Source organism: Zophobas morio, unplaced genomic scaffold (genome assembly GCF_036711695.1).
Source record: "Zophobas morio isolate AGI-343-1 ecotype UQ-CSIRO unplaced genomic scaffold, CSIRO_AGI_Zmor_V1 ptg000012l, whole genome shotgun sequence".
Classification (NCBI taxonomy): domain Eukaryota; kingdom Metazoa; phylum Arthropoda; class Insecta; order Coleoptera; family Tenebrionidae; genus Zophobas; species Zophobas morio.
In genome coordinates this window covers 8,279,215-8,300,918 of record NW_026972117.1, presented here as the reverse complement: position 1 = coordinate 8,300,918, position 21,704 = coordinate 8,279,215, and the positions used below count along the sequence as shown (strand labels likewise).

General features: G+C 33.0%; 2 protein-coding genes across 3 annotated transcripts; one reads left to right on the top strand and one right to left on the bottom strand.

The window, feature by feature from the left end:
* Positions 1-2,080: 2,080 nt before the first annotated feature.
* LOC135127724 (beta-1,4-galactosyltransferase 1) lies at positions 2,081-4,200 on the bottom strand. The gene is made up of 5 exons (XM_064054296.1): positions 3,872-4,200; positions 3,487-3,823; positions 3,311-3,436; positions 3,171-3,260; positions 2,081-3,085 (listed from the first exon to the last, which is right to left on the bottom strand). The coding sequence occupies exons 1-5, from the start codon at positions 4,149-4,151 to the stop codon at positions 2,962-2,964; spliced, it is 957 nt and encodes a 318-aa protein (XP_063910366.1). The 5' UTR covers positions 4,152-4,200; the 3' UTR covers positions 2,081-2,961.
* A 210-nt stretch (positions 4,201-4,410) lies between these two features.
* Positions 4,411-21,611, top strand: Sec24cd (Secretory 24CD). Of its 2 annotated transcripts, none has more exons than XM_064054294.1 (12): positions 4,411-4,515; positions 4,949-5,432; positions 5,651-6,666; positions 6,754-6,918; positions 6,970-7,180; positions 7,261-7,580; positions 13,306-13,512; positions 13,563-13,850; positions 13,910-14,078; positions 20,204-20,809; positions 20,863-21,056; positions 21,110-21,611. In XM_064054294.1, the coding sequence occupies exons 2-12, from the start codon at positions 4,955-4,957 to the stop codon at positions 21,248-21,250; spliced, it is 3,795 nt and encodes a 1,264-aa protein (XP_063910364.1). In that variant the 5' UTR covers positions 4,411-4,515; positions 4,949-4,954; the 3' UTR covers positions 21,251-21,611. The 2 variants fall into 2 exon arrangements, with proteins under 2 accessions (XP_063910364.1, XP_063910365.1); XM_064054295.1 differs by having other exon boundaries at positions 4,428-4,549.
* The last annotated feature ends 93 nt before the right edge of the window (positions 21,612-21,704 follow it).

The window sequence follows — 21,704 nt, the reverse complement described above, 5'->3', positions numbered from 1 at the left end:
TAATTTACATGCCAATTTTCCACCAATTTTCATCGAAATTTTCGAAATTTTACAAAATACATTTTCTGGTACATTTGGGGCCTTAGAAGTCACTTCCGCAAAAATTTCTTGGATAACTCGATTAGTTTTCCCACAATCGCCTTTTGGAATATAGATTTAATGTAATTTACATGCCAATTTTCCACCAATTTTCATCAAAATTTTCCAAATTTTACAAAATACATTTTCTTGTAGATTTCGGGCCGAAGACGTCACTTCCGCAAACAGTTCTTCGATAACTCGATTGGTTTTCCGAGAATCGCCCTTTGAAATATAGATTTAATACAATTTACCCACCAATTTTCCACAAATTTTCATCAAAATTTCCGAAACTTTACAAAATACATTTTCTTGTAGATTTCGGGCCGTAGAAGTCACTTCCGCAAACAGTTCTTCGATAACTCGATTGGTTTTCCGAGAATCGCCCTTTGAAATATAGATTTAATACAATTTACCCACCAATTTTCCACAAATTTTCATCAAAATTTCCGAAATTTTACAAAATACATTTTCTTGTAGATTTCGGGCCGTAGAAGTCACTTCCGCAAACATTTCTTGGATAACTCGATTGGTTTTCCCACAATCGCGTTTTGAAATATAGATTTAATGTTACTTACATGCCAATTTTCCACCAATTTTCATCAAAATTTTCCAAATTTCACAAAATACATTTTCTTGTAGATTTCGGGCCATAGATTTCACTTCCGCAAACAGTTCTTCGATAACTCGATTGGTTTTCCCAGAATCTCCCTTTGAAATATAGATTTAATGCAATTTGTCCACCAATTTTCCACCAATTTTCATCAAAATTTTCGATATTTTGCAAAATACATTTTCTTGTAGAGTTCGGGCAGTGGAAGTCACTTCCGCAAACAGTTCTTCGATAACTCGATTGGTTTTCCCAGAATCGCCCGTTGAAATATAGATTTAATGCAATTTACCCACCAGTTTTCCACCAATTTTCATCAAAATTTTCGAAATTTTACAAAATATATTTTCTTGTAGATTTCTGGCTGTAGATGTCACTTCCGCAAACATTTCTTCGATAACTCCATTGGTTTTTTTCCAGAATCGTCCTTTGAAACATTCAAAAATATGCAAAATACCCCAATTTTCTACCAATTTTCAACAAAATTTTCGAAATTTCACTTAATACTTTTTCTTGTAGATTTCGGACCGCAGAAGTCATATCCGCCTTCATTTCTTCGATAACTCCATTGGTTTTTCCAGAATAGTCCTTTGAAACATTAACAAATATGTAAAATTTTCGACCAATTTTCAACAAAATTTTCGAAATTTCACTAAATACATTTTCTTGTAGATTTCGGGCCGCACAAATCATTTCTTCGATAACGCCAATGGTTCTTCCAGAATCGCCCTTTGAAATATATAAAAATATGTAAAATACGTTTTTCTTTCAGTTTTCAATTTTTCGAAAATTGTCAGTTTTGGGATTTTCCAAGTTATCTATTATTCAATTTTTCGATTTTTTAATTTCTCAGTTTTTGGATATTTCAGTTTTGAGATTTTTCAGTTTTTCGTTAATTTTCAATTTTTCGAAATTTCAGTTTTGGGATTTTTCAGATTATTATTCAATTTTTCGATTTTACAATTTCTCTATTTCTGAATTTTCCGATGTTTCACTTTTACGTTTTCTCAATTTTTGATTTTTCTGTTAATCGATGTTTTGATTTTCCCATTTCTTGATTTTCGACGATTTTTCAGGTTTTAGATTTTTCACTTTTTCGATTTTGTTTAAGGTTTCATTTTTTCGTCTTCATTTTTTTTTTTTTTGATTTTTCGATTTTCAGTTATCCGTTTTTTTTAATTCAGGACTTTTTATTTCTCAATTTTTCAATCTATTAACGACATAAAACCTTGAGGCGTGCTCCTGGCTAAAATTTGACTTGTTTCTTCATTAACCTGTAAGTAATACAGTAGCTCTTCTTTAATTTTTAATAAAATTATTAATTAATTCTCGTTCACCCTAATTCAACTAATTCACTATTGATTTGGATGAGTGGTGTGAAAAGAAAATCAATTAAATTTGTATTGTTTATTCAACGGGAGCGAGTTACAGTGAGACAGTTTCATTACCTAATCGTAAAGTTAAAATTAATAAAGTTTTAAGTACACCACTTAGAGGAAACTAAATAAAAATCTCCATAACAATAATAAAACTTTTTAAAAGCTCTTACAAAGCATTATTTCGAATTTCTTTGACTTCACGATTCTATTCAAGCTTATGTAACTTCTACAAACTTAAAACAAGTTTTGTTTGTTCTATAGCTAAAAAATTCTTGCAAACAATACAATGTGGCATTTGAAATAAAGTTCTCCGGTTCGTTTAACATTCATTAACATTCAAGGTAACTTCCCAGTCATCGTAATTTTGTAAAATTTGGCTTGGTTTTTGCATTCGAAACTTTGTGACGTAGAGGTGTTTTTTCTGTGGCGCCATCTAACCAAGAATGACGAAATTTTAACCAACAACGTCAATTTTGAACAGAGTTCGTGTAAAAAAAAACAAAAATCAGAGAATATAATACGTGTTTTCGTAAAAAACTTAAGACTAGTTAAAATTAATACATAAAAAAATAAAGATACATGAATGACACAAATAAATAAATTCCTCAACAAATCGATTTGTTTAACAATAAATATAAAAAATAGACACAATTGAGCTCTTTTATCAAAATAACATGATATCGCATATTTGACTTAAATGTTTATGTTTGAATACCTTTACCTATAACAATTTTATCACCATTTTATACATTCAACCATTGCAAGTGGTCTCAAACTTCAATAACTGAAACAGCGGTACACAACAAGACCCCTAATACTAGTAAATAAATAACTACAATATTAAACAGTTAACAACAATTTGGTAAATAGTAGGTACGTGGTCACTAATTTCGCCTAAGAGGCCATTACCAGAGTGTACAATTTCTCTGATTTGACTGAGTAATTTGCTGGAAGAGAGGATAAACCATCCATTCTGTGCAACGCAACTGACTTCTCTAACATAGCGTACCTACTTGGACTGAAATGGTAAATAAAAACAATAAAAAACTTCAATAAAACATAAATTTTAATTAAAAATAAAAATACAAAATATATATTCTTACCTAGCTTTCTCTTTTTTATGAAACAACATTGTATACTTGCTAATAATGGGTGTGAAACGGTATGGCAACAAGCTGTGGATTTCAAGCCTCCTACAAACTCTCATTGTATAAAACATTTCAAAAAAGTGTGATTCTAAAACCTGTAAAAGTCATCATCTTCTCCACCCCAGCCATAAAACTGATTGGACATACCATTGATACCTTGGAAGTGTTCAGAAGAAATCGCCACAGCCCCCCCAAATAAAGTTAAATATGGCAAGTTAAACCTACAAGAAAAAAAATCATAATAAATAATTACACAACAAACTCCAATTACCTAAAAGTATCTAAGCTACTGGACATATGCCGCGGTTTTTTGCTACAACTATAAATATTCCCACTGTTCAGTGGCAGTAAATCAACGTCATGTAAAATCAGGCAAGGGAAATCCATATCCATCGCAACCTTGGCGCCATAATTAAGCATTTTCGCTCGATTAAAAGGTAAATTATCAGTCTGATTTACTACAAAAATCCTATACACAATCAGCTGTTTCTGTAAAAAATTGTGCATGTAATTAAGGAAAACATCTAGCTGTTGAGATCGATTCCTGTAGGGGACTATCACAGCGACTTTCAACAAAGGGTTGCATGTTCGGGGAATGTACTCGCCGCCTGAAAACTGACTTACAGGAAAAGGGTTAACAGGAATGTCAAGGTTACCGTTTTTCGGTCTGTAGAAGCGTCTTTGTTCCACGACTTCCTCGACATCCACGTCGCTATTGTTCACGATCACATCTTCGTAATCACAGTATTTGAGGTTAGGTTTGTTGGTTTTGACATGTACGAATAACAGTTCATCGTACACGTCTGCTAAATCGATGTAATCGTAATGACGAGCATGTCGAGCGGGCCAATAAATTGCGATTAATGCAATCACACTACAAACAATTAAAATGCATTTTGTTGTCATGCTTCGGTTTACATTTTTGACAAGTGACATTTGTGTGACAACATGACAGCCTCAACACAGACGGCAACTTTTTTGCGGACATGCGTTCTCGCAACAGTGACTAAATATATCCAGATAATTAATAGTTTGGATCAAAATTAGAGTCGTTTTATTGCGACGTGTTTATTTTCAGTGGTTTTCGACAACACAAACATTCGGTCTGCCTCTAGACGCCATTCAATGTGACAACCAGCTGACGTCTCTGGGGGATTTTGGGCGAAAATTTAGTGAGATTGACGTGGAGGTAACCAAATCATGCGCAGTATAACCTTACGTGGCACACTTGCAAGTGGAGGGTTTGAGTGATGCCCTTTATTTATTAATTTTTTTCAAGAATTTTGTTAGATCATTCAGTGTAAGTGTTCAGTTTTGGTTCCCGGAAAGACAAGGTTTGATTTAGTGTGCAATTCCCACCCGAATACTTTTATTATTACCATTTAAATAATTGTTGAAATATGGGTCAGAAGTTTTCAAAAATACGGTCTGTGCATATGTCAGGAATTTTTTTTTAAATAATCCTTTCACGAATAATGAGATCGATATGTTTGTAGGTTTTATAATTAGCATCTAGGGGCCCTTTGTCTGCCCCCAGTTATTCACACTTTTGGAAGCTTCCTCACCTCTACAAACTGTTGTCACTGTGATGATTAAACCAATCACGATTTATTTATCCCAAATAATAACAAGGACTCGCAATACTTAAAACACTTCCTAACTCACTCTTATCACGTTTTTTTCCAAACATGTTTACTGTTTGTCGGTTTTATCAACAGCTATAAATCTTTCAGAACACAATGAACCCCCAATACGCACCGCAGCAGCAGTTCGGCATGCCCCCGCCCCAGAGTTTTCCCGGAAGCCGCGCCTCCCCCTCACAAGGCATCCCCCCGACTAGTTTCCAGACCGTCCCCCTCGGCCCCCAGAAACCGGGCCCTCCTCAGCAACCCCCAGGCTCGGCCCCGTTTCCCCCAGCACCAGGCTCCACACCCAACATGGGCCCTCCATCTGGACAATTCCCCCCCAACATGCCGAATTTGAGGTCACAAGTGCCTCCAAGCCAGTTGCCTCCGTCGATGGTGCAGGATCAGAGGCCCCCAGGCTTTCCGCCGACCCAATTCGCAATGAAACCCGGCGGGCCGCCGCCGGGGGCGCAGAACGGGCCCCCGCAGTTTATGAATGGGCCGCCGCAGTTCCAGAACGGGCCGCCGCACGTGCAGAACGGGCCCGGGTTCGGGCCGCCGCCGACCTCGACGCCGTCGTTGCCGCCACAGGGTAATGGAATTTTTAAATAAATAATTTTTGAAGGTGGTGTGGGTGTGGCTAAAATTAGCTGTCTATAGGATGCTTAAAAGTTGGTAAAAAATTTTATTGGACGCCTACATGACCATTATGATTGGTAGTATAGTATAGGAACAATTGCTGTACAATGAAATCGCTATTTTGGTTTAATGTTGCTCAACTGTGCACCAATAACTATGTTGTTGTTATAGTTCAACCGCCCGCTGCAACAAACAAGCCCCCTGGACCCCCACCACCAGGCCAGCTCAATCAACCACACCCACCTAGACCGGGCCAACCTCCCCTACCCAATCAGCCTCCATTTCAACCACCTTCTACCAATCAGGCACCTTTCAGTCAACCACCGTCGAGCAATCAACCGCCTCCTGGCTCTCAACCGTCTTTCCCTCAACCTACTCCTACTCAGTCTGCGTTCAGTCAACCACCTCCAAGCAATCAACCCCCCGTTTCGGCTGCCCCTCCACCAACCAACGCGCCTCCTGTCTCGGCTCCACAACCCACCTCCCAGCCGCCAGTGCCTGGTCCTCCAGTAAGCCAGCCGCCGCCGGGGGCAGGCAAGCCGCCGCTTCTTGGACAGCCTCCTTTACCTGGGCAGGGGCAGCCACCACTGCCTGGGCACGGGCAACCCCCACTACCTGGGCACGGGCAACCCCCACTACCTGGGCACGGGCAACCCCCACTACCTGGGCACGGGCAGCCCCCACTACCTGGCCAACCACCACTGCATGGACAGCCCCCATTACCAGGACAACCCCCTCTTCCTGGTCAGCCGCCATTTAATCAAGCACATCGACAAAGTCAGTTCAATCAGGGACCGCCTGGGGGCCCAATGCCCCCAAATAGGCAGTACAATCAGCCACCTCTTCCTGGACAACCTATGCCAGGACCCAATCAGCCGCCGTTACCAGGGCAACCACCTCTGGGTCCTAATCAGTTGGCCAATCAGATGCAAGGAATGAACTTGGGACCGGGACGACAGTACCCGGGGAGTACCATAAATGGGGAGGGCGGGCCCCATATGCCGCCGCCGCTAAACCAACAACAGTATATGAATGGGCAACAAATGAGGGCACCACCGGGACCTGGATACCCGCCAATGCCCGGACAGCAACCGGCTCCTGGGGGCGGCGTGGGTTCGTATCCACAGCCTGCTTATCAGCAACCGCAGCAAGCTAGGCGCTTGGATCCTGATCAAATGCCGAGTCCGGTAAGAATAAAAATAATTCCTAGAGAAAAATTATAATTATAATGCAATGTGTCAATAAATTTGGCTTTTACTGTATATTTTGTTCAGATCCAAGTGACCCAAGATGATCAACAAAACAGATCTGGTATATTCTGTACCAATCAGAAGGGTTTAGTGCCTCCCCTCGTAACAACCAACTTCATTGTCCAAGATCAAGGAAACTCGAGCCCCAGGTTTATAAGATCTAGCATGTATAACGTACCCATTTCTCAGGTATAAGAAATTTCTCGTAATTTTATAACCTTTTCAAACGTGAACTTACAGGATATAATGAAGCAAACCGCCGTGCCATTCAGTTTAGTCATTAGTCCAATGGCAAGGACCGTCGATCAAGAATATCCTCCGCCTATCGTCAACTTCGGAGATCTAGGTCCAGTTCGTTGCATTCGGTGTAAAGCTTATATGTGTCCTTACATGCAATTTATCGACTCTGGAAGACGTTTCCAGTGCCTGTTCTGCAAAGCAACAACTGATGGTACGTTACACCTACGTTTGTGTACAGCGTAGCTGCTGAAACGCGCTCAGTTGCTCAACGGTACCAATTTTTTGTTGCAGTTCCAGCTGAGTACTTCCAGCATCTAGACCATACCGGGCAGCGACTGGACCGCTACGAGCGTCCAGAGCTGGTACTAGGGACTTACGAGTTCGTGGCGACTCCTGAATACTGCCGTAATAACGCCCTACCAAAACCCCCGGCGATTATTTTCGTTATTGACGTTTCGTACAATAACGTCAAGTCCGGTTTAGTTCATTTGTTGTGCTCAAGGATCAAGGACATCATTCAGAACCTGCCTGTCGATCAAGGACAAGAGAAGAGCAATATGAGGGTCGGCTTCATCACTTACAATAGCTCGGTTCACTTCTACAACATCAAGGTCAGTTTTGAGCGAAAAAATCGGTTTCGTTTTCGATTTTACAATTTTTTGATGTCACGATTTTTCGTTTTTTCTTAATTTTTTCAATTTCTCGACTTCTAAATTTATTAATTTTTTGTTCTCCAAGTTCTTTTAGATTTTTCGAAATTTTCATTGTATACTTTTTCGTCTTTTCATTTTTGGTTTTGAAATGTATCCTTATTTTTATTAAATTATAAAATCGAAATATTGAAAAATCGAAAAATTGTAAAAGCAGAGAAAATAAAAACCGAAACCACAAGTTTTCACATCCAATAATTGAAAAATAGAAAAATTCTAATATTGTTAAATGAAAAAAATGAAAAATTTTAAAAATTATGGTTATTACATATTTAAAATGAAAACTAGAAAAATTACAAATCAATAATTGAAGAAACGAAATACTGAAAAATTAAGAAACTGAAAAATCAAAAATTGAAAAAAAGAAAAATGAAAGTATCCAGAATTTGAAAAACCTCAAAATTGCAACGAGAAAAATTGAAAAATCCAAAAATTAAAATTGGAAAAAGAAAAAATTATAAAATCGAAAAATTGTAAAAGCAGAGAAAATAAAAACCGAAACCATAAATTGCAAACCGAAGAACTAAAGAAACGAAAAATTGATATACTTAGAGATCTAAAAAAATTAATAAATAGGAAAATTGGAAAGAAGAAAAAACAAATTGCATCGAAAAATTATAGAATCGTAAAAATTTGAAGGTCGAAAAACTGCAACATTGGAAGATTGAAAAATTGAAAATTCAAATATCGACAAATTCAAAAATTAAAAATAGAAAAATTCAAATATCTAAAATGGAAAAATGAAAATTTTACAAATTATTGTTATTACTTATTTAGAATAAAACTAGAAAAATTGCAAATCTAAAATTGAAAAAACGAAAAATTAAAAAAACAAAAAATTATAAAATCGAAACATTGAAAAACCGAAAAAAATGTAAAAGCAGAGAAAATAGAAACCGAAACAAAAAATTGAATATCGTAAAATGGAAAAATGAAAAATTTTAAAAATTATTTTTATTACATATTTAAAATGAAAAATAAAAAAATTGCAAATCTAAAACTGAAGTAACGAAAAACTGAAAAATTGAGAAAACGAAAAATTAAAATATATCAAATTTTAAAAACCAAAAATTGCAAAGCGAAAAATTGCAAAATCCAAAAATCGAAAAATTTAAATTGAAAAAACAAAAAATTATAAATCGAAACATTGAAAATTCGAAAAATTTTGAAACCAGAAAAAATAAAAACCAAAACGAAAAATTGCAAACCGAAGAACTGAAGAAACAAAAAATTGAAAAATTAAAAAGCGAAAAATTGTAAAGAAAAAAAACGAAGTGAATCAAAAAATTATAGAGTCGTCAAAATTTCAATCTCGAAAAACTGTAACATTGAAAGATAAAAAAATTGAAAATTTATATACCTATCGACAATTCAAAAATTAAAAATCGAAAAATTGAAAAGTCGAATAAAAGAAAAAGTTTTAAAATCCAATAATTCAAAAATAGAAAAATTCTAATATACTAAAATTTAAAAATGAGAAATTTTTAAAAATATTGTGATTACATGTATTTAAAATGAAAACTAGAAAAATTGCTAATCTAAAGTTGAAAAATACAAAAATTGAAAACTCCAAAAATTGTAAACTCAGAGAAAATAAAAACCGAACCGAAAAATTACAGACCGAAGAACTAAAGAAACGACAAATTGAAACTTTAAAAAACGAAAAATTAATTAAATTAAAAATCGAAAAATTATAGAATCGTCCACATTTTAAAGTCGAAAAACTGTAACATTGAAAGATTGAAAAATTGAAAATTTAAATATCGACTAATTCAAAAATTAAAAATCGGGTAAATGAAAACGTTTTAAAATCCAATAATTGAAAAGTAGGAAAAACCTAAAATAGTAAAATTGAAAAGTGATTTTTTTTTAATAATTATTATTACATATTTAAAATGAAAACTAGAGAAATTCCAAATCTAAAATGGAAGAAACGAAAAATTTAAAAATCTGAAAGTTGAAAAAGCGAAAAATTGCAAATCCACATATAGAAAAATTGAAAAATCGAAGAATTAAAGACACGAAAAATTGAAACATTAAAAAACAAACAAAAAAAATTATCCATTTAAAAGTCAAAAAAAAATGCACCGAAAATTGAAAGAAAAAGCAAATTGAATCGAAAAATTATAGAATCGTCAAAATTGTAAAATCGAAAGATTAAAAATTGAAAAATTAAATATCGATAAATTCAAAAATTAAAAATCGAAAAATTGAAAAACCAAATAAATGAAAAAGTTTTAAAATTCATTAACTGAAAAACAAAAATTTTTAAATGATAGAATTGAAAAAAAAATCACTACATAAAATGAAAATGAAAACTAGAAAAATTGCAAATAAAAAATCAAAGAAACGAAAAATTGAAAAATCAGGAAACCTGAAAAAAAATTGAAAATTTTCAAATTAAGAAAGATTAAGGCATAAACGATATTGAAAAACCGAGAAATTTTAAAAATAAAGAAAACAAAAAAACCGAACGAAAAATTTAAGAAATGAAAATTCAAAAATTATAGAATCGTCCAAATGGTAAAGTCGGAAAACTGTAACATTGAAAGATCGAAAAATTGAAAAATTAAATATCGAGAAATTAAAAATCGAAAAATCGAGTAAACGAGAATATTTTAAATTCCAATAATTAAAAGATAAAAAAATTCAAAAATTGAAATTAAAAGAATATTTATAAGATCGAAACATTGAAAAATCCAAAAAATGCAAAAGTAAAGAAAATAAAAACCGAAACGAAAAATTGCAAATCAAAGAACTGAAGAAACTGAAAATTGCAAACCGAAGAACTGAGGAGACAAAAAATTGAAAAATTAAAAAGCGAAAAATTGTAAAGAAATAAAAAAGGAATTGAATCGAAAAACAATAGAATTGTCAAAATTTCAATGTCGAAAAACTAACATTGAAAGATTAAAAAATTGAAAATTTAAATATCGACAATTCAAAAATTGAAAAATCGAATAAAAGAAAAAGTTTTAAAATCCAATAATTCAAAAATAGAAAAGTTCTAATATCCTAAAATTGAAAAATGAGAAATTTTTTAAAATATTATTACATTATGTATTTAAAAAGAAAATTAGAAAAATTGCAAATCTAAAATTGAAAAAACGTAAAATTAAAATATCCAAAATTTGAAAAATACAAATTATAAGGTCGAAACATTGAAAAATCCAAAAATTGTAAACTCAGAGAAAATAAAAATCAAAACGAAAATAGCAGATCGAAAAACGAAAAAAATCGAAAAAATTAATGATTAGAAAAATTGATAAGAAAAAACGAATTGAAGCGAAAAATTATAGGATCGTCAAAATTTTAAAGTCGAAAAACTGTGACATTGGAAGATTGAAAAATTAAAATTCGGGTAAATGAAAACGTTTTAAAATCCAATAAATGAAAAGTAGAAAAAACCTAAAATGGTAAAATTGAAAAAGTGATTGTTTTTTAATAATTATTATTGCATATTTGAAATGAAAACTAAAGAAATTGCAAATCTAATAAAATGGAAGAAACGAAAAATTAAAAAATGGAAACATTGAAAAATCGAAAAATACAAAAGTAAAGAAAATAAAAACCGAAACGAGAAATTGCAAATCGAAGAATTGAAGACACGAAAAACTGAAACATTAAAAAACAAAAAAAATGTATACATTTAAAAATCGAAAAATTATAGAATCGTCAAAATTGTAAAATCGAAAAACTGTAACATCGGAAGATTAAAAATTGAAAAATTAAATATGGATAAAATCGAAAAATGGATAAACCGAATAAATGAAGAAGTTTTAAAATTCAATTACTTAAAAACATAAAAAAATTAAGTGGTAGAATTTGAAAAAAAAAATTATTACATGAAATGAAAATGAAAACTAGAAAAATTGCAAATAAAAAATCAAAGAAATGAAAAATTGAAAAATCGGGAAAACTGAAAAATGAAAAAATTGAAAATTTTCAGATTAAAAAAAGAAAGATTAAGGTAAAAACAGAACACTGAAAACCTGAAAAATGTTAAAAATAAAGAAAATAAAAAACAGTACAAAAAACTTAAGAAATGAAAATTCAGAAATTATAGATTTGTCCAAATTGTAAAGTCGGAAAGCTGTAACATTGAAAGATCGAAAAATTAAATACCGAGAAATTAAAAATCGAATAAACGAAAATATTTTAATTTCCTATAATTAAAAGATAGAAAAATTCTGAAATCGTAAAATTGAAAAAGTGAAAAATTGCACATCGACATATGCATAAAAACATTCAAAAATCGAAATCAAAAAAATATTTATAAGATCGAAACATTGAAAAATCCAAAAAATGCAAAAGTAAAGAAAATAAAAACGAAAAGAAAAATTGCAAATCGAAGAACTGAAGAAACGAAAAATTGAAACATTAAAAAACAAAAAAAATCTATAAATTCAAAAATCGGAAAAAATTTTGCATCGAGAAATTGGAAAGAAAAAAAGAATTGAATCGAAAATTATAGAATCATCAAAATTGTAGAATCGAAAAAAAATTGAAAAATTAAATATCGTGAAATTCTAAAATTAAAAATCGGAAAACCGAATAACTGAAAACGTTTTAAAATTCAATAACAGAAAAACAGACAAATTTTGAAATCGTGAAATTGAAAAAGTAAAAAAAACAATATTACATATTTAAAATGAAAACTAGAAAAATTGCAAATCAAAAATTCAAGAAATGAAAAATTGAAAAATCATTTAGAAAAACGGAAAATTAAAAAATCTAATAGTTGAAAAATTGAGGAAATGAAACCAAATTGTGAAGTCGGAAAACTGCAACATTGAAAGATCGAAAAATTGAAAAATTAAATACCAAGAAATTCAAAAATTAAAAATCGCATAAACGAAATTCAATTGTTTTAAAATCAAATAATTGAAAAATAGAAAAATTCTAAAATCGTGAAATTGAAAAAATTAAAAAAAATTAAAATTATTACATATTGAAAATGAAAACTAGAAAAATTGCAAATCCAAAAATTGAAGAAACGAAAAATTGAAAAATCCAAAAATTGACAAATTTCAAATTGAAAAAGGAAAAGTTAAAAATCAGAACATTGAAGAACCGACAAATTGAAAAAATAAAAAAAACCGAAAAGTTGGAAAATCGAAAATGTGAAAATTGAAGAGAAAAAATTAAAAATGGAAAAATTGAATAATCGAAAAATTGAAAAAAACAGAATCATAAAATCGAAATTTTGAATAAATGAAAATTAAATAATCCAAACATTGAAAACTCATGAAATCGCAAATCTAAAAATTGAAATATCCAAAAGTTGGAAAACCGAAAATGTCAAAATTTTAAAAATGAATACTTGAAGAGAAAAAATTAAAAATCGAAAAATTAAAGAAACGAAAAATTGAAAAAACACAATTATAAAATCGAAAATTTGAAAAAACGAAAAATTAAAAATTGAAAAGTCGAGAAAATGTTCGATCGAAAAATCGCAAAGTCTAAAAATGTGAAAATTCCTAATCGAAAAACTGAAGAAACAAAAAAATGAAAAATTCAAGTCAATAGAGGTTATCAGAAAACAAAAAATGCAAAAAATATCTATAATTCCGTACTTCAGAAACGAGGAAATTTCTGTGTTCAATTTTTTACTATTGTTCTGTAGGGAAATCTGGCGGCCCCCCAAATGCTGATCGTCGGCGACATCCAAGAAATGTTCATGCCGCTTCTCGACGGCTTCCTCTGCACCCCCGAGGAGTCCGGCCCTGTCATAGACTCCCTCATGCAGCAAATCCCGGCCATGTTCGGCGACACCCGGGAGACGGAAACGATCCTCCTGCCGGCAATTCTGGCGGGTCTCGAGGCGCTCAAGGTCGGTTTTTACTGCCCCTTAGTCCTGCAGGACGCTGAATTATTTTGCAGGCGTCCGAGTGCGCCGGGAAACTGATGGTGTTCCATTCGAGTCTGCCGACCGCCGAAGGTCCCGGCAAATTGAAAAATCGCGACGACAGGAAGCTCCTGGCGACCGATAAGGAACGCACGATCCTGACGCCGCAGACGCAGGCGTACAACCAGCTGGGGCAGGACTGCGTGGCGGCGGGCTGTTCGGTGGATCTGTTCATTTTTAATAACGCCTATATTGATATAGCGACGATCGGGCAGGTGTCCAGGTTGACGGGGGGAGAAGTGCACAAGTATACGTACTTCCAGGTAGGTTGTGAGGGTTGGCGTGGAGGTGGATGAGGGGATGAGGTTTTGGTTTTTGGCAGGCGGACATGGACGGGGAGCGGCTGATTAAGGATGTTATCACGAATATTAGCAGACCGATTGCGTTCGATTCGATTATGAGGGTGAGGACCTCGACGGGGGTGAGGCCCACGGATTTCTATGGGCATTTCTTTATGTCGAATACGACGGATATGGAGCTTGCAGCTGTCGGTAAGTGTTTTTTTTTTCTAGACTTTGTAATAATTATTTCTAACTTAACTTTTGTAATAGAAAAAAAGAGAGCTACTTTCTCAGTCTTGAGTTATCTATAAATAAATAAGTACATAGGGCAAAGTTAGTTAACAAACTTCACTACTTCAGTAATAATAAGTATTTAGAAAGAAAAAGGGTCGTTCTGAATTAAATAATTTCGCGGTACAATTTCTCGAAAAAGTATATCTTTTCGATACAATATGAGACGTTTTGTGTAGCGTTTTTTTGTCAATAATTTTCCCGTCAGAGAATCTCCGAAACTACTAGATGGAAATTTGAGGTATATTTTAGGAATATCGCATAGATAGTAAAATGTTAAACAAAATCATTTTTCACGATTTTTTTTTATTCGCTCCCAAAACTAGATCACGCCTTTTATAAATTTTCCTTGATGTAAATTTGCGGTTTATCAGTGTCTTTTTTTTTTGTTGTTGCCTTTTGTCATTTGATTTTGCTCTTTTTTTATCGTGTTTTTTTTTCACTTGTTTTCGGTCTTTTATTTACGCCTTATTTTTGTCCCCCTTTTTTTTTTAATAGACTTTTCACGTTGCTTTTTTGTAGTTTTTTTTTTGTCTGCTTTTCCCGTCCTTTTGCCAAGTTCGTTTATTTTTTTTATTTTTTTAGTCGCAATTTTTTGTCTCCCTTTTTTCCGCTTTTTTATTGCCCCTTTTTTGACATTTTTTTAATTGTGTTCTTTATTGCTTTTTTTTGTTGCCTTTTTTTTATCGCCTTTTTGAGTTTTTTCACTGCTTTTTTCGCCTCCTATTTTTTTGCCTATTTTCACTTTTTTTTTCTAGGCGCTTTTTTTGTCGCTATTTTAGGAGCTTTTCCTTGCCACTTTTTGTCACATCTCTTACTTGGACTTTGTTTTTCTAACCATTTTTTGGACGCTTCTTTATCAACTTTTTTCTTACCAATTTTTCTCGTTTTTCTTTGCATCTTTTTTCGTTTTTACTGCTCTTTTGACGGCTTTTTTTGGTGTTTTGGTCGCTTTTTTTAATTGCCTTTGTTTCCATTTTTTTAACCGGTCTTTTTTGACGACATTTTTGTTTTTATTCACCTTTTTTTTTGTGCATTCTTTTTCGGCTGCCTTTTTTGTAGGTTCTTTTTGTAACCTTTTTTTGACACTTTTATCGCCTTTTTTGTATTTTTTTTTTTTTCATTTTCTTTTTGCCCTTCCCTTGACGCCTTTTCTTCTTTTTTGTTTCTCTTTGTATTTTCTTGACATTTTTTATAAACTTTCTTTGTCGATTTTTTTTTCCTTTTTCCTCCTTTGCTTTATGCCTATTTTTGCCTCTCGTGGTGTTTTTGGTCACGTTTATTTTATTAACTTTTTCTAGTCACGTTATTTTATCTCCTTTTCGCTTTTTATTGACGCGTTTTTTTAATAACGTTTTTTCGCGATCTTTTTTAAAACTCGTTTTTTTTCAGCATTTCTTATTTCGTTTTTAACAACTTTTTGCTTTTTTGACATTTTTTGAGACCTTCTTGTGTGGATTTTTTACCTGCTTTTTTGCCTTTACCTGATGACTTTTTGCCCCATTTTCACCTCTTTTGGTGCTTATTTTATGGTGGTTTTTTATCACCTTTATTTTATTAGTTTTTTTAGTGGCGTTATTTTATCTCCTTTTAAATTGTTTTTTTACACGTTTTTTTACGACTTTTTTTTAACGACCTGTTTATAATTCCATTTTTTCGCCTATTCTTATTCCTTTTTTGATTATTTTTTGCTTTTTTGTTTATCATTTTTTGGTGCGCTGTTAATCCGCTGCTTTTTTTTTTTTTTTTTTTTTGTTTTATTGCCCCTCTGTTGACGCATTTTCTTCGGCATTTGCTTTTGTTTCTCTTTGTCCTTTTTTGGCATTTTTTGCAACCTTTCTTTGTTGATTATTTTTCGTGATTTTTTGCCTTTTTTCGCTTTATATTCATCCATTTTTTGCTGTCTTTCACAGTTTTTTTTTATGCTTTTCATCACCTTTTTTGAATTTTTGCCACTTTTTGGTGCCTATCCTTCGCGCCCTTTTTGTTTTTCGTTCTTTTTTTTTGGAGATTTTTTTTATCCTTTTTCGTAATCGTGTTATGTTGTACCCTTTTTTCAACGTTTTTTGGTGTCCTTTTTTTCGCCCTTTCATTTGCAGGTTTTTTTTTTTTTTTTTTGTAAATTTATTGTCATTTTCTTAATCTCGTTATTTTGGGTCTTTTTTTGGCACTTTTACCAATTTTTTTGTTGTTTGTTTTCTTTTGTGTATTTTTTTGCCTTTTTTTTTTCGCTTTATATTCATCCATTTTTTGCTGTCATTCACCGGTTTTTTTATGCTTTTCATCACACCTTTTTTAATTTTTTACCACTTTTTGGCGCTAATTCTTCTCGCCCTTTTTGTTTTTCGTTCTTTTTTTGGAGATTTTTTTACCCTTTTTCGTAATCGTGTTATGTTGTCTCTTTTTTTCAACGTTTCTTGTTGTCTTTTTTTTCGCCCTTTTATTTGCATTTTTTTTTTTTTTGTAAATTTTTTTAGTGTCATTTTCTTAATCGCGTTATTTTGGGTCTTTTTTTGACACTTACCGATTTTTTGTTGTTTGTTTTCTTTTGTGTATTTTTTGTTACGTCCCTTTGTTTTGCCTCCCATTTTTCGCTTCTTTTTTACACTTTCGTAACCTTTCTTTGTAGTTTTTTTTTAATACCATTTTTTCGCCTTTTCTTATTCCTTTTTTGTTTACCATTTTTTGGTGCGCTGTTTATCCTTTTTTTGTTGTCTTTTTTTATCTTTTTCTTCATTTTTTTCCCTCTCTGTTGATACCTTTTCTTCCGCATTTACTGTTTCTCTTTGTCCTTTTTTGGCATTTTTTGCAACCTTTCTTTGTTGATTATTTTTCGTGATTTTTTGCCTTTTTTTTGCTTTATATTCATCCATTTTTTTTGGTGTCTTTCACCGTTTTTTTATGTTTTTCATCACCTTTTTTGATTTTTTACCTCTTTCTTCGCGCCCTTTTTGTTTTTCGTTCTTTTTTGGAGATTTTTTTTTATCGTTCTTCGTAATCGTGTTATGTTGTCTCCTTTTTTCAACGTTTTTTGTTGTCCTTTTTTTTGCCCTTTTATTTGCATTTTTTTTTTTGTAAATTTTTTTATTGTCATTTTCTTAATGGATTTTTTTTGTTGTTTGTTTTTCTTTTGTGTATTTTTTGTTGTGTTTTTTCGTTTCTTTTAGTCGCTTTGTTTTGTCTCCTATTTTCGCTTCTTTTTTACACTTTCGTAACCTTTCTTTGTACATTTTTTTTAATTCGTTTTTTACCTCATTTTCGCTTCTCTTTTTTGGTCACTTTTTGCGTTTTACCGCTTTTTGAGATATGTTTTTATACTTTTTCTTAATCACGTCTCCTTTTTTGCCGCATTTTCGAAATTTTTTTATGGCTTTTTGAGCCCTTTTTTTTCATTTTTAGTTTTACCCCTCTTGACGCCTTTTTTCGCCCCTTTTTTTGATTTTTATGGGAAATTTTTTATTGCCTGTTAATATCGTTGTTTTGTCTCCTTTGGCACTTTTTTAGTAACTTTTTTTGGCAACTTTTTATCCGTTTTTTATTCCTCTTCTTTATTTCCCTTTCGCTTTATTTCATTAATTTTGTGGGTTTTTTGGTCCTTTTTTAATCGCCTTTTTTGATTACCACTTTTTGGCGCCTATTGTTCGCGGATTTTTTGTTTTCTTTTTTGCGTTTTTTTTTTTTTTGACTTTTTTTCTTAAATCGCGTTGTTTCCTGTTTCTCTTTGTGTTTTTTTTACATTTATTGTAATCTTTCGTTGTCGATTTTTTTTACTTAGTTTTTTTTTCGCCTTGGCGTTATTCCTTTTTTCCCATTTTTGCCTCTCTTTGGTGTTTTGTCACGTTTATTTCAGTAGGTTTTTTATAACCTTTTTTTAACAATATTTTAAAACCGTTTTTTTTTTCCTTTTATTATTTCTTTTCGTGCTTTTTTACATTTTTTGAAACCTTTCTTTTTCGATTATTATTGTTCTTGTTTTTTTGCTTTTTTTGGCTTTATCTTTTCCCTTTTTTTGCTCTTTCGCCGTTTTTTTTTTCGCTTTTCATCACCTTTTTTGGTTCGCACTCTATTTGTTTTTTGTTCTTTTTTGGAGAATTTTTTTTATCCTTTTTCGTAATCGTAATAATCGTGTTATTATGTTGTCTCCTTTTTTCGACGTTTATTATTGCCTTTTTCTTAATCGTGTTGTTTTGGGTCCTTTTTTTCGCCCTTTTTTGGAGATTTTTTTTGTAACCTTTTTTTTGGCAGTTTTAGCAATTTTTTAATTTTTTTGCCCCTCTCTTAATGGCTTTTCTTCGTTTTTTTTTCGTTTTTTTTTTAGTCACGTTTTTTTGCTTTTTTCGCTTGTGTTTTACACTTTCGTAACCTTTCTTTATCAATTTTTGTTTACTTCGCTTTTTGTGCCTTTTTTGCGTTTTACCGCTTTTTGGCGCGTATCCTTCACCGCCTTTTTGTTTTGTTTTTTTTTTACGCTTTTTTGCAGACATGTTCTTATCCTTTTTCTTAATCACGTCGCCTTTTTCGCCGCATTTTCGACATTTTTTTATGCCTTCTTGTGCCCTTTTTGCATTTTTATCTCTCTTGAAGCCTTTTTCTTCTCCACTTTTTTGGGGTTTTTCTGAAATTTTTTGTTGGCTGTTGATATCGTTGTTATATCTTCTTTTTTTCTGACCCTTCTGACTTTGTATCCGTTTTTTATTCGTCTTCTTTATCTCCCTTTTTCATTGTTTTTGTGGGTTTTTGGTCCTTTTTTTAATCGCCTTTTTTGATTACCACTTTTTGGCGCATTTTTTGTTTTTATTTTGCTTAATTTTACATTTATTGTCATCTTTCGTTTTCGATTTTTTTTTTTACTTAGTTTTTTGCTTGTTTTCGCCTTTGCTTTATTCCTTTTTTTGCCCTATTTTTGCCTCTCTTGGTGTTTACTTTATGGTGCTTTTTTGTCAGGTTCAGTAGGCTTTTTTTTAGTCATGTTATTTTATCTCCTTTTAGCTTTTTTGACACGGTTTTTTTTATAACCTTTTTTAACAATATTTTTAAACCCGTTTTTTTTAACCTCTTCTTTTTCCCTTTTTTCATGACTTTGTTTTTTCACCTTTTTTGGTACGCTTTTTTTGTACACATTTATCGTCTTTTTTTGTATCTTTTTATTATTTCTCTTTGTGCTTTTTTGACATTTTTTGTAACCTTTCTTTTTACATTATTTTTCTGTTTTTTTTTGCCTTTTCTTTCGCTTTATCTTTATCCCTTTTTTGTTTACTTTCGCTGTTTTTTTGTTGGCTTTTCATCAGCTTTTTTGGTGCTTCTTTCGATTTGTTACCACTTTTTGACGCCGATCCCTCCCGCTCTTTTTTTTTGAGAAATTTTGTTTATCCTTTTTCGTAATCGTGTTATGTTTTTTTCGACGTTTCTTATTGCCATTTTCTTAATCGCGTTATTTTTTTTTTTGTTCCTCTTAACGGCTTTTCTTCGGATTTTTTTTGTTTGTCTTGGTGCATTTTTTGTTGTTTTTTAGTCAGGTTATTTTGCCTCTTTTTGAAGATATGTTTTTATCCTTTTTCTTAATCACTTCTCCTTTTTCGCCACATTTTCAACATTTTTTTATGCCCTTTTGTGTTTTTTTATGCGAATTTTTTTATTGTCGGTTAATATCGTTGTTTTGTCTCCTTTGGCACTTTTTTAGTAACTTTTTGGCAACTATTTATCCGTCTTTTATTCCTTGCAAATATCTCCCTTTTGCGCTTTATTTCATTTATTTTGTAGATTTTTGGTACTTTTTAATCGCTTTTTTTGTTTCTTTACCACTTTGGCGCCTATTGTTCGCTGATTTTTTGGTGTTTTTTTTTACTCTTTTCTTAATCGAGTTGTTTCTTCCGGTTTTTTCGTGGCCGACCCTCTTAATAAAATACAAAATGTTGAAAGCCACACTCGAGTTACATTTAAAATATTATTTTCTACTTTCTCTATACCCATGTAGCATAAGAGCGGATTTTGTTCAAATTCAAGCAGTAAAGTTCGCTACCCCTAATATATTTTTGTTTTCTCAGACTGTGATAAAGCCATAGCTGTCGAAATCAAGCACGACGACAAACTTTCCGAAGAAGAGGGCGTGTACATCCAAGCCGCCTTGCTCTACACCTCCTGCTCCGGCCAGCGCCGCCTCCGCATCATGAACCTATCTTTGAAGACTTGCTCACAAATGGCCGACCTGTACAGAAACTGCGATTGTGATACCATCATCAACTACATCTCCAAACAGGCCACGTACAAACTCTTCGAGCACAACCCGAAAGCCGTCAAAGATAGCATAGTGACCCGAGCCGCGCAGATCCTGGCCACCTACCGCAAGAACTGCGCAAGCCCGAGCAGCGCCGGCCAGCTCATCCTACCCGAATGCATGAAACTGCTGCCTTTGTATGTCAATTGTTTACTCAAGAGCGACGCGCTGTCCGGAGGCGCGGACATGACAGTCGACGACCGGTCGTTCGTCATGCAGGAGGTCATGATCATGGATATACCGACGAGCGTGAACTACTTCTACCCGAGGTTGATTCCTCTGGTGGATTTGGACCCGACGCAGGACCCTGTGGAGATCCCGGCGCCGATTAGGTGTACTGTAGATAAAATGAACGAGCAAGGGGTGTATATTTTGGGTGAGTTTAGTAACGGGTGGAATTGCGGGTGGCTATAATGACTCGTTTTGCAGAAAATGGTATTCACATGTTCTTGTGGATCGGTTTGGGCGCCAATCCCAACTTCGTCCAGCAAGTGTTTGGGGCGCCGTCCGCCATCCAGGTGAACATCGAGACGGTGGCGCTGCCCGAGCTAGACAATCCGCTGTCGCTGGCCGTGAGGACGATCGTCGAGGAAATCAGGATACAGAGGCACAAGTGTATGAGGGTGCGTCGCCAACTTAATTTTACGCGTTTGTATGTATTATTGTTCGGTTTTAGTTAACTATTGTCAGACAGAGGGAGAAGTTGGAGCCTGTCTTTAAACACTTCCTGGCGGAGGATCGCGGCACAGACGGATCCCCGAGTTACGTGGATTTCTTAATTCATATGCACAAAGAAATTCGATCGCTGCTGAGCTAGCAAAATGGAAAAAAAATGTGGTGATAAACTTTAAATAATGGAATTTGTACTCAAGATTTTTTCCATTGAAATATTTTATTTTCTACTTAGGTTTTTGAAGTATATTTTATTATATGTTATGATTAAAATTTAAGACAAAATGTAATGAATCGCCTAAATATGTGTTGAAAACAGAGTTATTCTAAATTTTGGCGTTAATTCCGAATGAGTTTGAAAATGTATTCTGAACTTTGTTCTGATTTTGTTGTCGATGTTTCTATTATTCGGAAGTAAGCAGTTATTTTGTATTTATATTTTACTGGTGCCCATTTTAAAAGGTTATGTATCATACTAAATAACTAATAAAATAGATGTAAGAAAACGTGTGTGTGTTTGCTTTGATCGCTCAGTTGACGTTGCGTCACCCGAGCTAAGCGTGCAGCGCGACCTATTCCAAAAAAATTCAACAATTAGG

Coding starts and splice junctions, on each gene's coding strand:
- LOC135127724 (XM_064054296.1), bottom strand. CDS start 4,151: ATGTCACTTGTCAAAAATGTAAACCGAAGCATGACAACAAAATGCATT. Junction 3,437..3,486: donor AGTAGCTTAGATACTTTTAG/GTAATTGGAGTT, acceptor TTTTTCTTGTAG/GTTTAACTTGCCATATTTAA. Junction 3,086..3,170: donor CATAAAAAAGAGAAAGCTAG/GTAAGAATATAT, acceptor TTACCATTTCAG/TCCAAGTAGGTACGCTATGT.
- Sec24cd (XM_064054294.1), top strand. CDS start 4,955: ATGAACCCCCAATACGCACCGCAGCAGCAGTTCGGCATGCCCCCGCCC. Junction 6,667..6,753: donor CTGATCAAATGCCGAGTCCG/GTAAGAATAAAA, acceptor TATTTTGTTCAG/ATCCAAGTGACCCAAGATGA. Junction 7,581..13,305: donor TTCACTTCTACAACATCAAG/GTCAGTTTTGAG, acceptor ATTGTTCTGTAG/GGAAATCTGGCGGCCCCCCA.